This window comes from Gavia stellata, chromosome 25 (assembly GCF_030936135.1).
Source record: "Gavia stellata isolate bGavSte3 chromosome 25, bGavSte3.hap2, whole genome shotgun sequence".
NCBI lineage: Eukaryota > Metazoa > Chordata > Aves > Gaviiformes > Gaviidae > Gavia > Gavia stellata.
In genome coordinates this window covers 6,284,050-6,300,707 of record NC_082618.1, presented here as the reverse complement: position 1 = coordinate 6,300,707, position 16,658 = coordinate 6,284,050, and the positions used below count along the sequence as shown (strand labels likewise).

General features: G+C 59.5%; 4 protein-coding genes across 4 annotated transcripts; 1 reads left to right on the top strand and 3 right to left on the bottom strand.

The window, feature by feature from the left end:
* Positions 1 to 1,386: 1,386 nt before the first annotated feature.
* Positions 1,387 to 3,005, top strand: LOC132319213 (C-C motif chemokine 3-like). The gene is made up of 4 exons (XM_059829506.1): positions 1,387 to 1,392; positions 1,992 to 2,160; positions 2,473 to 2,581; positions 2,755 to 3,005. The coding sequence occupies exons 1-4, from the start codon at positions 1,387 to 1,389 to the stop codon at positions 2,846 to 2,848; spliced, it is 378 nt and encodes a 125-aa protein (XP_059685489.1). The 3' UTR covers positions 2,849 to 3,005.
* Positions 3,006 to 4,263: 1,258 nt separating this feature from the next.
* On the bottom strand, positions 4,264 to 5,217 carry LOC132319177 (C-C motif chemokine 3-like). Its single transcript, XM_059829421.1, has 3 exons — positions 5,109 to 5,217; positions 4,688 to 4,796; positions 4,264 to 4,514 (listed from the first exon to the last, which is right to left on the bottom strand). The coding sequence occupies exons 1-3, from the start codon at positions 5,179 to 5,181 to the stop codon at positions 4,421 to 4,423; spliced, it is 276 nt and encodes a 91-aa protein (XP_059685404.1). The 5' UTR covers positions 5,182 to 5,217; the 3' UTR covers positions 4,264 to 4,420.
* Positions 5,218 to 6,483: 1,266 nt separating this feature from the next.
* Positions 6,484 to 7,591, bottom strand: LOC104264067 (C-C motif chemokine 1). Its single transcript, XM_009820993.2, has 3 exons — positions 7,519 to 7,591; positions 6,994 to 7,111; positions 6,484 to 6,601 (listed from the first exon to the last, which is right to left on the bottom strand). Exons 1-3 carry the CDS (start codon positions 7,589 to 7,591, stop codon positions 6,484 to 6,486), a joined length of 309 nt encoding a protein of 102 aa, XP_009819295.2.
* An 817-nt stretch (positions 7,592 to 8,408) lies between these two features.
* On the bottom strand, positions 8,409 to 9,646 carry LOC104264066 (C-C motif chemokine 3-like). Its single transcript, XM_059829427.1, has 3 exons — positions 9,539 to 9,646; positions 9,233 to 9,347; positions 8,409 to 9,059 (listed from the first exon to the last, which is right to left on the bottom strand). The coding sequence occupies exons 1-3, from the start codon at positions 9,609 to 9,611 to the stop codon at positions 8,954 to 8,956; spliced, it is 294 nt and encodes a 97-aa protein (XP_059685410.1). The 5' UTR covers positions 9,612 to 9,646; the 3' UTR covers positions 8,409 to 8,953.
* Positions 9,647 to 16,658: the final 7,012 nt, after the last annotated feature.

Genomic DNA, 16,658 nt, shown 5'->3' with positions numbered 1-16,658 from the left:
TCCATCTTCTGAGGAATTGGGCCTTTTCCTTCTGCTTTTGGGTATCCAGTGACATCTGACAAGCAGGAGCATTTACAGCAGGTACCTCTGTTCCAAGCCCTTCTCCAATGCCCCAGATGAAGACCCTGGACACCATTCATTGCAAAGGATTTATTTGTTTGTAGGCCCTGGCATAGAGCGGCTTAAACAGAAACAGCTGAAACACAGGCAGTTGGAGAAGGGAGCTGGAGAGGTGGTTTCTCTTCATACCCCCTCCCGGAGGCCAGATCAGCACTCCTGAAGGTCTCCAGTGAGATGATTTACACCCATTCTCACCTCTGTCCTATCTTTCTAAAAGAAACAATCGCAACCTTTTCTCCTAATCCTAGACCTCCTCCCAAACAAGTGCTAGCTGGGAGGGATGCATCCATCAGACAGGGACCTGTTGGCACGGGAAGGTTTTCTGGGCAAAAGGCCATTGCAGCCGCTGTGAGGTTTATCCCTGCGTGTGAACGGGGAGCATCGCCCCTGCCATGAGGTGGGGAGGATGGGCACAGCCATTGCTCCGTGTCTCGGTGAGTTAGGCTTTTCCCCTGAATCAGGGTGGCAGGAATTAGTCATGCCCGAGCAAGGGTCAGGAGGCAGGCGGTGGGAGGCTGGCGGTTTGCTTGGTAGCTTGGAGCTGGTCCGCAAACTTTTTGTGGCACCACGGGGCAGCATCAGGGCAAGGCCGGAAAAAGAACAAAAAAAATAGGAGGAAGTAGCAAGTTTGGCAGCTCTTTCTTTCTGGGTGTGCGCTGGCGGGGGCGTTTGGGAATTACCCTCCGGGATTGCAAATGCTGACCCTTTTCAGTCATGCTACGATCTCCTCGAAGTTTCATCTGCAAGGCTGCAATGAGCTGATCTCAGTGGGCACCAGCAGAATCCTCTCCTCCCTCCAGCTACTACTCTTAATGCTCTATCTCCTGACACAGAAGTATTTGCTTTTTTGGGGCTAAGCCAGTAGAGAGCTTAAATTGGATAAAATTATCCTGCTTGGGAAGAAGTGGGCAAGCAGTAATTGCAACAACTTGACTGTCAAGAGCCTGCAGACTGCAGCCAAGACTAGAAACCTTAGAGAGGTGTAAATCCTCTGTTCACCCTGGGGAAGGGGACGGTGGCAGTTTAGGCTGCAGCTTGAGCCCACGGCTCCAGCCCTGGAGCAGGGCAAGAGTCCAGTCCCTACAGACCATACAGTCCTCCATGTCTCTGCAACCTTTGCAGCATAAGAATACTGCTTTTGACCGTATTACCAGCAAAAAGGGAGAAATGTGAGACCCCCAGTGACTTCTAGCTCAACACAACCTTGCTCCTACATGGTCTTTCATTTCCTACATGTCCAACCAAGAATCAGTGCTATAAGTGGAGATGAATGTATGTGCAATGCAACGTTACAGAGCTAACTCTGTATCCCTGCTGTGACCGGTGGAGCAGGGTGAGAAGTGGTATTTGTGGCAAAACTGGGGATAAGTTGGGATTTGACTCCTGGCAGTGGTTTTCTGCCAGCAATAGCGGCAGTGGCTGAGGGTGTCCGTGCCATGGCACCTGAGCTGGGCTGGGCTGTCCGTCCGCAGAGCAGCTCCGCAGCCCCCCGACACAGGGATGCTGCTGGGGCTGTTGCAAAGCAAATCCCTGCCCGGAGCTTGCTGGTGTTGCTTCACGGCTGCCTGCTCGGGCTTGCCATCAGGGCTCCGGCCATGGAGCTTCGTGCCCCAGCCTGGCTTCTGGCCGGTGGGGTCCTGGCAGCAGTGGCAGGGTCGGTGTCGTGGGGGTTTGGGCTGCGGCCGGTCCCTGCCGGGCACCCAGATGGAATCTGAAAGTCGCAGCCCCGTGGCCGGCACTTCCTCTGCTGCCGTTTCCTTGCCTTCTCCAGCTCAGCAAAACTGGAGGATCCTGACATAATTTCCCCACTATGACGCACTCCTTTTCTTTCCTTGAAACCCTGCGCCCGCCCAGCGGCCGGGGAATAAAAGGAGGGCATCGCCACAGGGGCCGAGCAGCGTGCAGAAGAGAGCCTGCAACCCCCCAGCTCCAGCCCCGCTCGCAGACCCCTCGGCCCCTGCAGCACCATGGAGGTCCCCGCAGCCACCCTGGTCGCCCTCCTCCTCGTGGCCACCTGCTCCCCGTCCAAGGCCCATCTCGGTGAGTCCGGCATCGCCGCCCGCTCCTGGGACTGCGCGTACCATGGCTCCGCGGGAGCTTCCGGGGCCGCCGGAGAGCCCCATCCCCATCAGCAAGGACCCTCGTGGCTGTGGGGAGGGCTGGGAGCAGGAGACCGCTGCCAATGCTGGGACTCAGGCTTGGGGCCAGGCGTCTCCTGGGGGGCCACCGCCAGGGAACAAGACGCAAGGAGGGGGGTGGGAGATGGGGAACCCCAAGAGCCGGTGGGGCCAGAGCCTCTGCTGTAGCCTGGGGTCTCACCAGGGCTGTCTGTCCGTCTCTCTGCCCTCACAGACGGTGTCCCCACCTCCTGCTGCTTCAGCTACCACCAGCGCCCCGTCCCGCGGGGCCTCATCGCCTCCACCTACATCACCAGCAGCAGCTGCACCCAGCCGGGCGTGATGTGAGTACCCACCGCTGCCGGGGGCTTGGGGTGCCATGGGCGGTGTAGTGCCCCGAGGGTGGCCGGGGGGCAGTGGGACACGGCCGGGGACACCCAGGGCACTGCCGGCGGTACCCAGCGCAGGCACCCCGCTGCCCCGGCCGAGCGCCCCAACGCGGGTTTTCTCCTGGCAGCCTGGTCACCAAGAAGAAGAAGGAGCTGTGCGCGGACCCCGAGGCGTCCTGGGTGCAGGCGCATCTGAAGCACTTCCAGACCCTGAAGAACTGACCCTTCCCCGCTGCCACCCGCGGTGCCCCCGGCACTACCCCCGGCGGGCTTGGCTTCCAGCCCCAGGCGCGCAAGAGACTACGTGAACTGCAGCCTGCTTCAACGGGAAAAATTATTCTATTTAACTTATTTCAGAGAAACTAAATATTTTTGCTAAGAAAAGAGAAAATACAAAAATAATTTAAACTCTATTCAAATGATAATTTAAAGCAAAAAATAATTTAAACTATATCAATATGCCTGTTAACAAAGAGTCAGGAGTTTTGTTGCCTAAATAAAGTGTTTGTGCAATCAACCCTTTTGGGTGTCTCTGAGGTCCCTGCTGGAGCCCTGACGGAGGAGAAGGGACCCACGGGGAGCCCCTTGCGCTCCCCATGCCCTGGGTTCGTGCTCCCCTCTGGGCAGGGCGGCCTCCGCCCCCCAGCACCTCCCACAGTGCTTCCCCCTCCCCAGCCTGGGTCCAGCAGCAATGCCACACAGCATGTCCCCAAGAGGTGACACCAGCATCTCACTGGGGCTGCCGGTGCCGGCTCCTCTTTGGGACATGGCCTGGCAGCACCCGTGGTGCCAACAGGAGGGTCGGGCTCACTGGGGAGGCTCTTGCCCTGCAGAACTCGGGCACATCAGCAAACCCAGGGCCAGGCGCTGTGCTCTGCCCTGCACCGCTTTCACTGACCGCTTTGCCAGGACGTGGCGACCTTCCAGGCGGAGATGTTTCATCTGGGCATCAAAATCCCCAACAGGTCGATGCCCCCCGACTCGGAGCTGGCCCATACTCTGCCCCCCCCCCCCGGCACAGGGAACCTCGCACAAGCTGTCACTTCTGCTGAGGAAGAAGAGGTCAGGATCCTCAAAGGACAACCTGACCCCCAACTGCCCTCAGCCCCTGTCCCAGATACCTGCAGATCCTCACCAATAAACGATGGAACTTCACCCGTGGGTTTGCTGATGTGCCCGAGTTCTGCAGGGCAAGAGCCTCCCCAGTGAGCCCGACCCTCCTGTTGGCACCACGGGTGCTGCCAGGCCATGTCCCAAAGAGGAGCCGGCACCGGCAGCCCCAGTGAGATGCTGGTGTCACCTCTTGGGGACATGCTGTGTGGCATTGCTGCTGGACCCAGGCTGGGGAGGGGGAAGCACTGTGGGAGGTGCTGGGGGGCGGAGGCCGCTCTGCCCAGAGGGGAGCACGAACCCAGGGCATGGGGAGCGCAAGGGGCTCCCCGTGGGTCCCTTCTCCTCCGTCGGGGCTCCAGCGGGGACCTCAGAGACACCCAAAAGGGTTGATTGCACAAACACTTTATTTAGGCATCAAAACTCCTGACTCTTTGTTAACAGGCATATTGATATAGTTTAAATTATTTTTTGCTTTAAATTATCATTTGAATAGAGTTTAAATTATTTTTGTATTTTCTCTTTTCTTAGCAAAAATATTTAGTTTCTCTGAAATAAGTTAAATAGAATAATTTTTCCCGTTGAAGCAGGCTGCAGTTCACGTAGTCTCTTGCGCGCCTGGGGCTGGAAGCCAAGCCCGCCGGGGGTAGTGCCGGGGGCACCGCGGGTGGCAGCGGGGAAGGGTCAGTTCTTCAGGGTCTGGAAGTGCTTCAGATGCGCCTGCACCCAGGACGCCTCGGGGTCCGCGCACAGCTCCTTCTTCTTCTTGGTGACCAGGCTGCCAGGAGAAAACCCGCGTTGGGGCGCTCGGCCGGGGCAGCGGGGTGCCTGCGCTGGGTACCGCCGGCAGTGCCCTGGGTGTCCCCGGCCGTGTCCCACTGCCCCCCGGCCACCCTCGGGGCACTACACCGCCCATGGCACCCCAAGCCCCCGGCAGCGGTGGGTACTCACATCACGCCCGGCTGGGTGCAGCTGCTGCTGGTGATGTAGGTGGAGGCGATGAGGCCCCGCGGGACGGGGCGCTGGTGGTAGCTGAAGCAGCAGGAGGTGGGGACACCGTCTGTGAGGGCAGAGAGACGGACAGACAGCCCTGGTGAGACCCCAGGCTACAGCAGAGGCTCTGGCCCCACCGGCTCTTGGGGTTCCCCATCTCCCGCCCCCCTCCTTGCGTCTTGTTCCCTGGCGGTGGCCCCCCAGGAGACGCCTGGCCCCAAGCCTGAGTCCCAGCATTGGCAGCGGTCTCCTGCTCCCAGCCCTCCCCACAGCCACGAGGGTCCTTGCTGATGGGGATGGGGCTCTCCGGCGGCCCCGGAAGCTCCCGCGGAGCCATGGTACGCGCAGTCCCAGGAGCGGGCGGCGATGCCGGACTCACCGAGATGGGCCTTGGACGGGGAGCAGGTGGCCACGAGGAGGAGGGCGACCAGGGTGGCTGCGGGGACCTCCATGGTGCTGCAGGGGCCGAGGGGTCTGCGAGCGGGGCTGGAGCTGGGGGGTTGCAGGCTCTCTTCTGCACACTGCTCGGCCCCTGTGGCGATGCCCTCCTTTTATTCCCCGGCCGCTGGGCGGGCGCAGGGTTTCAAGGAAAGAAAAGGAGTGCGTCATAGTGGGGAAATTATGTCAGGATCCTCCAGTTTTGCTGAGCTGGAGAAGGCAAGGAAACGGCAGCAGAGGAAGTGCCGGCCACAGGGCTGCGACTTTCAGATTCCATCTGGGTGCCCGGCGAGGACCGGCCGCAGCCCAAACCCCCACGACACCGACCCTGCCGCTGCTGCCAGGACCCCACCGGCCAGGAGCCAGGCTGGGGCACGAAGCTCCATGGCCGGAGCCCTGATGGCAAGCCCGAGCAGGCAGCCGTGAAGCAACACCAGCAAGCTCCGGGCAGGGATTTGCTTTGCAACAGCCCCAGCAGCATCCCTGTGTCGGGGGGCTGCGGAGCTGCTCTGCGGGCGGACAGCCCAGCCCAGCTCAGGTGCCATGGCACGGACACCCCCAGCCACTGCCGCTATTGCTGGCAGAAAACCACTGCCAGGAGTCAAATCCCAACTTATCCCCAGTTTTGCCACAAATACCACTTCTCACCCTGCTCCACCGGTCACAGCAGGGATACAGAGTTAGCTCCCAACCTGCGTGGCCGGAGTAGGCTCCCTGCACTTGCTGGAAACCTGCCCAAAAGCATCTTCGTTTTCAATTTCTTCTTTGCTGCGGTGGGTGTATGGGCTCTAGGGGCTGTGGGAGGATTTTCCCATGAGACAAGATGAGTACCGGGGACCTGGAGCCCCCCGGCACAAGGAGGGTCACCCCCCTGGGTGCCCATCGGTGGGGTCTGGCCAGGGCTGAAGGACGGTGCTAAACCTCCAAGCACCACTCCTTCTGCAGCCACCCCCGTTTAACTGCTTGATCCAGCTGGGAGAAAACCAAAGCGACCCTCAAAAGCCCCCCCCAAACCCAACCTTTCTCCCATTGCCAGCCTGCGCCTGCCTTTACCCCTGCCTCAATCTGCATCCCACTGGGCGGGCCACTGCCCAGGGCATCCTTAAACCCCTTTGACCCCTGTTTTCTCCCCCAGGATTTACATCATCTCACTCCAGCTGCAGGTCTGCACAAGATGTTTTATTAAACCCATCGAGGGATGTTTAGTAGTGTGGAGGGGGCGACAGCAGGGGAGAGTCGGCTCCATAACTTAACGAGACGAGAACATACAGATAATTGTGGGATGCAAATAAATAGAGCTTATATGGAAGGCAGTTTCATGTGGAGGTGCTGGTTGACTTCTGCTGCTGCTGGTACTTTTTCTGCTGCTGGTACTTCTGGAACCAGCCCTCTTTCGGGTCCACACAGACCTTCTTCCCCTTCAGCAGCTCCACACTAAGGGGGAGAGAGGGGCTGTGTTAGCTGGGGGGGTGTAGAATCCGGCTGTGCCCTGGCGTTCCCTCACCAGCCTGGGGATGCCTGCGGCATCCTGCCCCCCGCATCCCCCCAAAGTGCTGACTTTTAGCAGTCTCTGAAACCTCGGCTTCCTTCCCGTTTTTCTGGCTGGCATCTGAAACGGGGGATTTTGGGGCTATTTGGGTAAAGCAGTGAGGAGGGAGGTGCATGTGAAGAGCCAGGGCAGGGCACCCCCACCCATGGCACCCTTTTGGGGGTGGCTTGTTTTGGGGGATCCCTGAAGGCAGAACAACTGGTAGGGAAGGTGGGCAAGCGAGGGTGAGGAGTGGGGTGCCAGGGAGGATGGCCGGGAGGGGGCTGGGGGTACTCACCGCACGGCCTTGCGGGAGCAGTGGGAAGGCGTCCTCTGGTAGCTCGTGATGAGGAAGGCAGGGATTTTCTGCTGGATGAACATCTCCTTGTAGCAGCATGCGCTGTAGGGGCTGCGGACTGAGAGGAGGCAAGAGGGTTTGGTGGTCTCTCACACCTGGCATGAGGGGTCTGGGTGCTCCCCTGCTCCGTCCCACTACAGGGGGTCCCCTCTCACATCCCCAGTGGTGCTGCTTTGCCCCAGGGTAGAAGCCCCCCGTTTCCCTGCTTGCAGGGGGTTATTACTGAGCTCCCCAGCCAGGGTGCTGGGGCTGAAGCCATCCCCAAGCCTATTTTTACTCATTCTGGATGAGACCAGGACAGCCCCGTTCTTGGGCAGCTGGTGATGCCCCTCAGCCCTCCAAACCCATGGCAGAAGCAGGATTTGAAGCTATAGTCCCCCTCCCCGACCCCCCAAAACCCCATCAGTGGAGGAGCTGGGGACGGAACCGGGGCAACTGTGGGGAAAGGCTCGGTGCAGTACTTACAGGACACACCCTCGCTTTCAGCCCAGATAGCCAGCAGCAGCAGGGTCAGCAAGGCCAAGGAGAAGACCTTCATGTCCAACCCAGGGCTCGATCAGCACCAGCAGCCAGCAGTTCTTGCTGCCTCAGAGCCACCAAGAGCTACCTGCCTCTCCTGCCTGCACCTCAGCATGATATACACCCCGGCCAGGCTTTCCATGACAGCTCTGGACTCTCCCCGGGGAAAGAACCGCCCGGAGATATTGATAAAGGGCAACCGGTGAATGGAAATTCCTTCTCCTAGCCCCTCCAGCCCCTGCGGTACCCGAGGGCTGCTGGAAAGTATGGCAAGCAGCCGGCAGCTCTGCACCACTGGTGATGCGCCGGGGCCGTCAGTCTATTTTAGGTTTGGTTGTTGCCGCCAACAAACCACACAGGATGATGCTCGTGATTGCCAAACGCCCGGCATGTTTATTTTCAAAAACCACCTCTTGTCAGCTCAGCTGCGATGCCTCTCTTGCAGTTTTGCACCGGAGTGAGTGGCTTGGCAGTGGCCAGGCTCACCCCTGCCCACTTTGAGACCCATTGCTAGCTGCCCATCGCGGTGGCTGTGTCCATCATGGTGCCTGTCACAGTGGCAGTGCCCATCATATCTCCTCGTGGCATCCCCGGAGTGTGGGCTGTCAGTGGGGCCCGACCAGGCATCCTTCAGGGGCAGATCTGATTGAATTTGGGCTGGGGTCTCCAGTTGTTAGGATGGCTGACGAGGAGCATGGGAAGCCCCCTCCTCACGGGCTGTGCCTGCTTCTTGACCTTCTCACTGGTGGCTTCCCCAAAGCCTGTGTGGACATGGTTTGGCCCCATGCACCCCCCCACACCCCCTCACAGAGACATGGTTGGAGCTTTGGCTCTTCCCGGCTCCATACTGACCCCAGCACTTACAGATGTGATTTAACATCCCGGTAGGAAAGCCCGCTCCCAAGACACTTGCACAGGATCTGCCTGCTCCCAAGACACTTGCACAGCCAGATGTTTGCATGCGTGAGATCACGTTTAATTCTGTTCAGTGTGTTGTACAAAAAATAACCATGCAGCTGTTCCCCCTTAACCCTTCTGCTGCTGCCAGGCTGGCGAGCGCAGCCTCACTGCTGCCTGCGAGTGGTACAGGCAGCTGCCTGCATGCAAAGCAGGGCTGAGAGCGTGGGGGCTGGCAGCGGGTCTGGACCCCACCACCCTGCGGGGTCGGCACACCCCATCCCGGTGGGATGTCGGGGATGACAAAGGCCCTTTGCCTTTGGGGAGGTGGTGAGGGTCGTCACAGCGTGATGGGGAGGATGTCCCCAGTGAGCTGCTATATATCCAGATGTGGTGTCCCTGCAGCCACCTCTGCAAAGGGGTCACCTTCACAGTGTCCTGTCCCCTGTGGAGGGGACTCCCCGCACTGCCTCCGGCCACCCCGCTAGCTGGGGATGGAGAAGGAGCTGACTTGGAAGCTCTGCTGGTACCTCTTCACCCAGGCCCTGCTTGCCTGGGCACAGATCTCCTTCCCGCTCCTCACCCTGAAGCTGGGGCAGAGAGAAGACGGGGTTAGCAGGGTGATGGTACGGGGACTCTGGCGCTGAGTTTCCGAAGGGCTCGGAAGCACAGACGATCAGGATTGGACCCACCAAAGCAAGGCACGGGGTCTGGCAGGGTCTAGAGGGGCTTTACCCCACAGGGCTGGGTTTAGGGTACTCACATCACAGCCTGGTGCGGGCACTCGGGGCTGGTGGGGTAGCAGGCGATGACGTTGTCTCTCTTGATCCTTCTTGTCTGGAAGTTGAAGCAGCACTTGTCCGGCACGGCTGGGGCTCCTGGGGGGACAGCACAAGCTCGGCTTAGCCTGGAGACCCTCACCTCCCATCTCAGCCCTCCTGCCATGGGCATGGTGGCTTTTTGGGGATTGCCCCCCTGCACGCCATGCACAAAGCAAACCCATCCCTGCAGCCCTGGGTACTGTCCCCGTCCCCTAGCCCGCGGGGACAGAGCGGGCAGCAGTACTCACTCTGAGCCAAGCTCTGGCAGCACAGCACGGTGAGGAGGAGGAGGGTGCAGACCACCCCGTCCACCTTCGCCATGCCGAGCTGTGGGAGGGCAGCTCAGTGGTGCCGGGGCAGAGCTGCCGTCTGCCGGGGTCAGGGCTGTCGGGCTGTTTTTATGGGGGAGCAGTGGGGCTGGCTTCCCCCAGGGCCAGTGGTTGCGTGGGCAGGGGGAGGACCTGGTCCCCCGCCACGTCCCAAAGCACAGAGGGTGAGCAATACTCATCCCTTCCCAGCACAGCCCTGGGAAGAGAAAAACCTGCTCCTGGGCTGTGCTTTTGGCTCTGGATGGGCTTGGGATCTTTCCTGAGATCCTGCCTCCAGCATTAGGGCCAGTGGCCGGGTTGATCCCAAAGTTTGGATGCCCCAGGCAGGCTGCATGCTCCATGACAGGAGCCCTGGGGAGGGCAAGAGGGTCTGAGGATCTCCCTTGGATGGGACCAGGGCCATGCTCAGCATCCCCAGCAGCCGCACATGCTCCCGACAGTCCATGTCCTTCCCTTGCACTGCAAAATTTTGCATCCCATTGCTTTGCATCCCAGCCCAGGGGGTAAATGGCCAAATACCTCCCCCCCCAAAAAAAAAAAAGCCATAGAGAAACAGCTTCTGTTTGGTTGCACCAGGCATGTACACAGCTCTGTGCTGGTTTTGGGGGTGTTTGGGGCCTGTCAGGGCTGGGAGAGACTGGGCAGGTGGCTCTTCTTCCCTTCCCCTGGCGCCAAAGCAGCAATTCGTGTTCTTGGCCGTGCTGAGCTGGCAAAGGCAGAGGCCAGTTTGAGGCTTCCCCAGTGGATTTTGCCTGGCTGCAGCTGTCCAAAAGTCCCCTCTCTCCCCAGTGCCGGCAAATCCCAGGGCTCATCCCAGCTGCCGGCAGCTGGCGGATGTTGGGAAGCAGCGGGGAGATGCAGATGAGCATCCCTGCCAGCCTGGCTGTGTGGGCAGCCACGTCCCCTGGGGCTGGGGACGCTGGTGGCACCTTGCCGGTGTTTTGGCCACCCTGGGCTGCAGTGCAGCCCTGCCCTGGAGACCCGGCTGGGGAGGGCATGGGGTGCTGGTCGGGGCAGGAACCTTCCCTGATGGGAACGGGGGCCAGCTCCACTGTGGGATCGCACGTGTCCCTCCATTTGCTCTTCTCCAAAGCCATTTCCCAGAAATCAGCCTCAATTTTTTGGGAAGCACAAGCTGGTTAACAGTGGGGTGCAGCAAGTGGGGCCGGGCAATGCCCCAGGGCTGGCGGGTGCGGACAAAGGGGGGTTCATGTTTCCATGCCTGGCTGGCAGAGCAGAGCACCTTCCCGTCATCACCCCACCTCCCATTTAATCTCTCCTCTGGGAGACCCCGGGGAGCAGAGCAAAGCAGATGACTCCAGCCCTGGTCCAAGGCAACTGCCTGGCTCGCCTTTCCCTTCCTGGATCCATCCTTTCCCTCTTATCCCCCTTCGTACTCCCACGCGCCGAGGACCTCCTGGTGCAGCTGGGGTAAATGTGTCCTTCTAAGGGTAGGAAATGTTCCCTGCAATAAGAAAATGAAACAGAAGCACAAGGAAAACATAAGAGGATTTACTGGTCTGGGAAAGGCCCTGTTTAAAGACTCCTATGCAAAATGCTGGGACACGTCAGGCCGGGGAATTCTGAGGATGATGTTCCCAGCACCTGCAGCAGCCCTCTGTCCAGAGCCCCGGCGCTGGAATCTGCCCCATGGGGTGAGCGGACCCTGCGGACAGGGGATTTCAGAGCACGGGGGATTTTCACCCCTGGTTGGGCCCCTGGAGCTGGCAGCCCCTGAGCACCCCCAGGTCCGCGGGGCTCGCCTGCATCTCAGGGGGAATATTCCCCTTTTCCCTGCCCACATTGGCTAGGATGGGGCTTTACTGGGTTTGCGCAGACCTGGCACCAGAGACGGGGGTATCCGTGCGGGTTCAGAGGGGCCAGAGGCAAAACCAGGTAGTCCTGTGGCTCTTGATGAATTCAGGAGAAACTGGTCTTCACCCCCCTCCAGCTCATCAGCCCTCCTGTGTTTGCTGCAGAGAAGGGCAAAAGGCCATGGGCAGACCCACTGCTGTGATGAGTGGATCCAGTCTCAGCTCTGGGGTGGCCCCACGGGTCCTTTGGTCCTGCATGTGGTCTGGGCTGAAAAACACCCTTTTCCTCCCTTTCTTCCCCCATTTCATGGGGGGTTCCTTGCCAGCACTCACAGCTCTGGCTCCGGGCTTGGCTGCAGAGCATGGCGAGGAGCAGAGCTACTGGGGACAGGCCACCAGCCTGCCCCCTCTCCCTGCGCTGCAGCGTGGGGTCCTGGGGCTCTGCTGGCCCCGGCTTTTATCACCCTTGCTCGCTGGGAAATCCCATGGCTGGGGAAATCCCTCCAGGAAATTCGGGGGATACAGGTGGAGGACCCCAGGAAATGCTGCCTCATCCCTACACCCCTCCCACACCCCTGGTGTGGTGGGAGCACCGGGGGGGAGAAGGGCTGAGCCCCGTGGGGTGGGGGGTGTTGGCGCCTGCAAAACATATGGGACAGATCCTGCTCCCGCTGCCAAGAAGTGCAGGGGAAGGTGGCAAATCTGGGTGCTGGCAGAGGCATTTGGGACCCCGCTGGGGGCTGAGCTCTCATTGCCCCCTTCAAAAAATTTGCAGGGGCTCCAAATCTCCCACCAGCTCTGGGGGACAGTGGTGAATGCTGCAGCCCCGGCCACCCCACGGCCACCCCATGGCTGCCCCATGCAGGCATTTCTCCCCAGGGCTTTTCTGCATCCCTGAACAGAAAACACGCGCAGCTCTTGGGGAAACCCCTGCCTCCGCTGGGAGTGTGTCGGTGCTTAATCACCCTCCGTGCTCAGAACCAGCTCCAGCCTTGCCTCGCAGAGCACTGCATTGCTGGGGCTGCCAGAGAGAGCTGCCGGAGCAGGATGGGCACCGCCGGGCACGCCGGGACACCCGCTTGGTGGCACAGCTCTCCTGGAAATGCCACTCGCCCCTGGGTGAGAGTTGCTTTTCCAGCCGTGTTTGCAGATGCTTTATTGATGCTGTGGTGCTTCTCCTCGTTTCAGCTGATCAATGACCCTGGGGGAGAAAGTTCTATGTGCAGCGCCCACGGGACAGGACAGGACGGCTGCTGCAACTGGGGCAGCCAAAGTCATGAACGTGATCAAAGCAGCTTTGCCAGGTCAGGTCTGTTTTCTATAAAGGATTTGTTTGATTTATTCTTCTCCCTTTTAAACCTTTGTCTCAGTCAGATCAGCATTTCCATTACCTTGCTGGGGCTGATGGTGAGATAACCACTAAATGCACACCCCGCGTGTGCTGTTTCCTTTTTTAAGGTCCCTGCCTGGCCCCGGCCACCCGGGACTTCCCTAGCTGCTTGCTGAGATGGTTTATATTGAGATGGGTCCACCCTCGGCTGTCCACAGGAAGAGGTGGCTCATAGTCCCCCCTCACTGTGGAGCCCCACTGGCTCCTGCCTACATGCCATCACCTTCCCTAAAAAGCAGCGGAGGGTTTTTTTTTTGTCCAAGGCTGAAAAACCCACTGGGGATCTGCATCTCACGCGCAAAGCTGCTCACCGGGGTGGGAGCGGGTTGTGCAGCCTCTGAGGCATTGCCCAGTACCCGGCCACCCTAAGGCTGCGAAGATGGGCCCATCTTCTGCTGGCGGAAGATGCAAACATATAGAAATAAGACGGAACAGATGCTGCCATCCTTGTCCAGGGGAGATTTCACCAGGAAAATCATGGCCAAGCCCCAATTTCAGGCATGTTAATCATGCGGGAGCAATGGTGACCATGCTGCAGGCGTTGCTGGAAGAAGCTGCAGCCGCATCGCCAGGCTCGGATCAGCCCGTCTCTCCCTCGCTCGCCTAACCTGGGCATGGGGAAAGGCCGGCAGTGATGTTCCCCTGGCTGTGGGAACCGGGAACCCAGCGAAACGAATGGCATCATGTGGCTTTGATGTAGATTTCTGGGGTTTTGGAGCCCTCTCTTGATTTTGGAGTCCGTGCCCAGCTCCTGGCTGGTGGCTGTGCTGGTGCAGCCCCCTCTTTCCTGGCTGCCGGTGCCGGGCAGTGGGATGCAGGTCGCCCTACATCCCACCGGCCCCATAACGCGGAAAGCAGTCCCAAAGGGAACGGTTTTCAACCCAAAGTGGTGGGTGGGGGGCTCAGGGTAACCGTGGCAGGGCTGATCCCAGTGCTGAGTCCCTCTCCGCATCACCCCGGGGAAGGGGCTTTGCAGGTACCCATGTTGTGCCATTCAGGCGGCTCATCCCCCAGCATTTCATATGCTCTCAGCTGTGCCGGGCTGAACTCTCCCCCTTCCCTGACATCGCCCACCGTGTGCTGCCTGACTCATTTCCCGTGTCCTTTGGCCCCCGGCATCCTGACTGCCTCCGCACAGGGACCGGCCCTGGCTGCAAAGCTGATGTCACACCAAACACCTCTGCTTGAGATTACGATCAGGGCTGGGCTGCTCAAGTTGAGTGATCTCTTCCCCCCTGCTCCCCAACCTTGGCCTTTGAAAACCCAGAGTTTAAAAACTAAAATAAACCCAAAACACTATCTGTGTCCTTATCTGCACCCTGATTTCTGCAGGTTGCACGTCTCACGATTTCCCAGCAACCCAAAAGGTAAGAAGCAGCATTCAACGGAAAAAAAAAAAAAAGAAGAAACCCCAAAAGAGCAAGTAAGATGCTCATAAAATGCTCTGCACCCAGAAGCTGGGCTCAAAAATAATAAAAAAAATTCACACTAGGGACTTGCTGGGCTCTGGATTTTCTCCAGGCACAAGACCCAAGGCTGGGCAGCACCAGTGGGATGCAGGGAGGCAGCTATGGGCAATGGGGATCAGCATCACCAGGATGTGGGGGGCTCTGCTGCACCCCCCCAAATGCCCCTGCGACCTGGCCCCGGGTTCCCATGGTATTTTTCCCCAGGCTGCAGCTATCAGCAGCTACAATCTGCTTTTGCGGTGTTAGTGACTGTCAGTTTTCACACGCATTTTCTGAAACCGCCTGCCCAAGGAGGAAAAGACACCCGGTGGAAGATTAATTCATTTCCCCTGGGACCACGCCAGGGTATTTTCCTTGTGCATCCTTCCCCTGGCACCGCTCCGAGCCAGGGGAGCAGGGACTGGCATGGCTGTGCAGCAGCTCCAGCACGGCCGCCCTTTCCCCTTGGCGTGAGTCGCTTTTGGAAATTTCCCTAAAACACTTTTGCAAATATTTCCTGGGTCGGCCATGGAAAAGACCTTCCTCCCTGCCATCCCACCGAGTTTGCTGCAGGGAAAATTAAAAGGGAGAAGCACTGGATGTGGCACCGGCGATGAGGATGAACACTGGCTGTGCGGGGATGGGGTGAGGGCTGGGTCCCACCGACCCTTGGTGGTTTTGGGACGCGGGGGCTCGCTCGGGGCTCACGGCAGTGGCCAGACCACGAGCCGGGTGAGGTGCCAGCCCATGGGAACCCTTTGGTCCCACCGGATGGCTGCCCTGGCTCTGCTGGGCTGGGCTTGGCGGGGGGCGAGCAGGATTTGGGGTGCTGGCCTGGGGCACAGCAGCAGTTTCTGCATCTTTCCAGTCCTTGGCTGATGTTTTTCTTCTGTTTGGCACAAGATGTCAGTGCTGCCCAAGGAACGGCCGCCAGTGCTGTCCCACCGCATGGCCTGGGCCATTCTGCTCCTTCTCCATCGCCTGGGGGTCCCCAGCCTGGGGTGCTGCCCGGGTGCTCCCGGGGCCCAGAAGCCGTCCCCCCTCCGGCAGGGACCCCCCAGGGCTTCTCCTGACCAACGGAGATGTACTGAGAGCTGCAGGTCTCAGCCAGCCCCATGGCCTCAAGTCCTCCTTTGGAGACACCAGGAGGCTCTCAGACACCCCCAGCCCCACGGGAATCACCTGGGGACAAATCCAGGAGCCTAGAAGAGTAAGGTGGAGGGGGATCAGCCCCATGCCCACATCCCATGACACCGCCGTCACTGCTGCTGGCCATCCTCCCGCTCCCCGTCCTGTGCAGGGGAAAGAAAGCAGCTCTCCTGAGACTGGCGTCCCTTGCGGGGAGATAAGATGCTCCATGCTGGGAAAAAAAGATAGGAAAGTGGATACAGAGGGAAAAGAAGCTGGGAATGAAAGAACCAAAACCCTCTACCAGCCACACGTGCAAAAGGGGGAAAAAAAACCTCAAAAGAGTGTTGACAAGTCTGGAGTCTTCTGGGACCTTGGGTGACCAGAAAAATAACACATCAAAGACCTCACGTATGCCTGAAGACAGATAAAAACTCTGAGCCAAAATGTTCTATGAATATTTAACTACCATCAATATTTAATTAGCAGATAGAGAGAGATTAAGAGCAAAGGGATCCATCCTCCACGTTTGCTCCAGCCTTGCTCTGTGGCCGCGTGGGGGTTCGTGGCGGCGGCGCGGGCACGGCACTGCCTGCAGCTGGGCTCAGTGCCAAGGCCGGGGCGCAGGGACCCTGAAGGAAGGGAAGGAGTCCCCCCAAAAGGAAAGCTTCTGCTTTCCTAGCCCCCACTGTGGGGCTGGGTAGGAGAGGGGAGGGATAACTCGTGCATGGCCCAGGCACTGCATCTCCAAAACAGCCATCCGACAAAAATCTGCAAAAAAGTCTTTTTGGAGATTCAGGCTGCTCCAAAAAGAGCATCTTTGCCCACCAGCACCATGGGGCCCTCCATGTTCCGATGAACTGGCTGCTGAGGGTGGCAAACGGAGCTGGGGAGCTTCTGCAGAGAGTGGGTCAGGATCCCAGCTTTCCCAGGGGATGCTCAGAGACAAGCTGGGGGAGCTTTTGGGGAGCACAGCGCTGCTGGCGGCTGCTCAGCTTGGGGTGCTCTGTGGGGCCAGGGTGCAGGAGCTGGCCCCGGGGAGGGATGCTGGAGGCGACTTCTCCCTCTGCCCTGGGCCCATCCAGCTTTTGGTCCATGCTCGTCCTCCTCCAGGCTTGAAATCCCCCTCCTGCCCTGGTGCCTGTAAATCCCTCTACCTCTTGGCCGCAGCCAGTGGGGCAGAAAGGTGCCTGCCTGCCCCCCAACCTGCCCCCCAAGCTGCCCTCCCTTGCCCACACTGCTCGGCCACATGCCAATGC

What these genes read in the sequence shown, in the direction of transcription:
- LOC132319213 (XM_059829506.1), top strand. An exon ending in CCCGTCCAAGGCCCATCTCG is followed by an intron (nt 2,161 to 2,472) that starts GTGAGTCCGGCA and finishes CTGCCCTCACAG; the next exon opens with ACGGTGTCCCCACCTCCTGC. An exon ending in TGCACCCAGCCGGGCGTGAT is followed by an intron (nt 2,582 to 2,754) that starts GTGAGTACCCAC and finishes TTCTCCTGGCAG; the next exon opens with CCTGGTCACCAAGAAGAAGA.
- LOC132319177 (XM_059829421.1), bottom strand. Translation starts at nt 5,181, where the DNA reads ATGGAGGTCCCCGCAGCCACCCTGGTCGCCCTCCTCCTCGTGGCCACC. An exon ending in CCCGTCCAAGGCCCATCTCG is followed by an intron (nt 4,797 to 5,108) that starts GTGAGTCCGGCA and finishes CTGCCCTCACAG; the next exon opens with ACGGTGTCCCCACCTCCTGC. An exon ending in TGCACCCAGCCGGGCGTGAT is followed by an intron (nt 4,515 to 4,687) that starts GTGAGTACCCAC and finishes TTCTCCTGGCAG; the next exon opens with CCTGGTCACCAAGAAGAAGA.
- LOC104264067 (XM_009820993.2), bottom strand. Translation starts at nt 7,591, where the DNA reads ATGAAGGTCTTCTCCTTGGCCTTGCTGACCCTGCTGCTGCTGGCTATC. An exon ending in TGAAAGCGAGGGTGTGTCCT is followed by an intron (nt 7,112 to 7,518) that starts GTAAGTACTGCA and finishes GCCTCCTCTCAG; the next exon opens with TCCGCAGCCCCTACAGCGCA. An exon ending in TGCTCCCGCAAGGCCGTGCG is followed by an intron (nt 6,602 to 6,993) that starts GTGAGTACCCCC and finishes TCTCCCCCTTAG; the next exon opens with TGTGGAGCTGCTGAAGGGGA.
- LOC104264066 (XM_059829427.1), bottom strand. Translation starts at nt 9,611, where the DNA reads ATGGCGAAGGTGGACGGGGTGGTCTGCACCCTCCTCCTCCTCACCGTG. An exon ending in CTGCCAGAGCTTGGCTCAGA is followed by an intron (nt 9,348 to 9,538) that starts GTGAGTACTGCT and finishes CTGTCCCCCCAG; the next exon opens with GAGCCCCAGCCGTGCCGGAC. An exon ending in TGCCCGCACCAGGCTGTGAT is followed by an intron (nt 9,060 to 9,232) that starts GTGAGTACCCTA and finishes TCTCTGCCCCAG; the next exon opens with CTTCAGGGTGAGGAGCGGGA.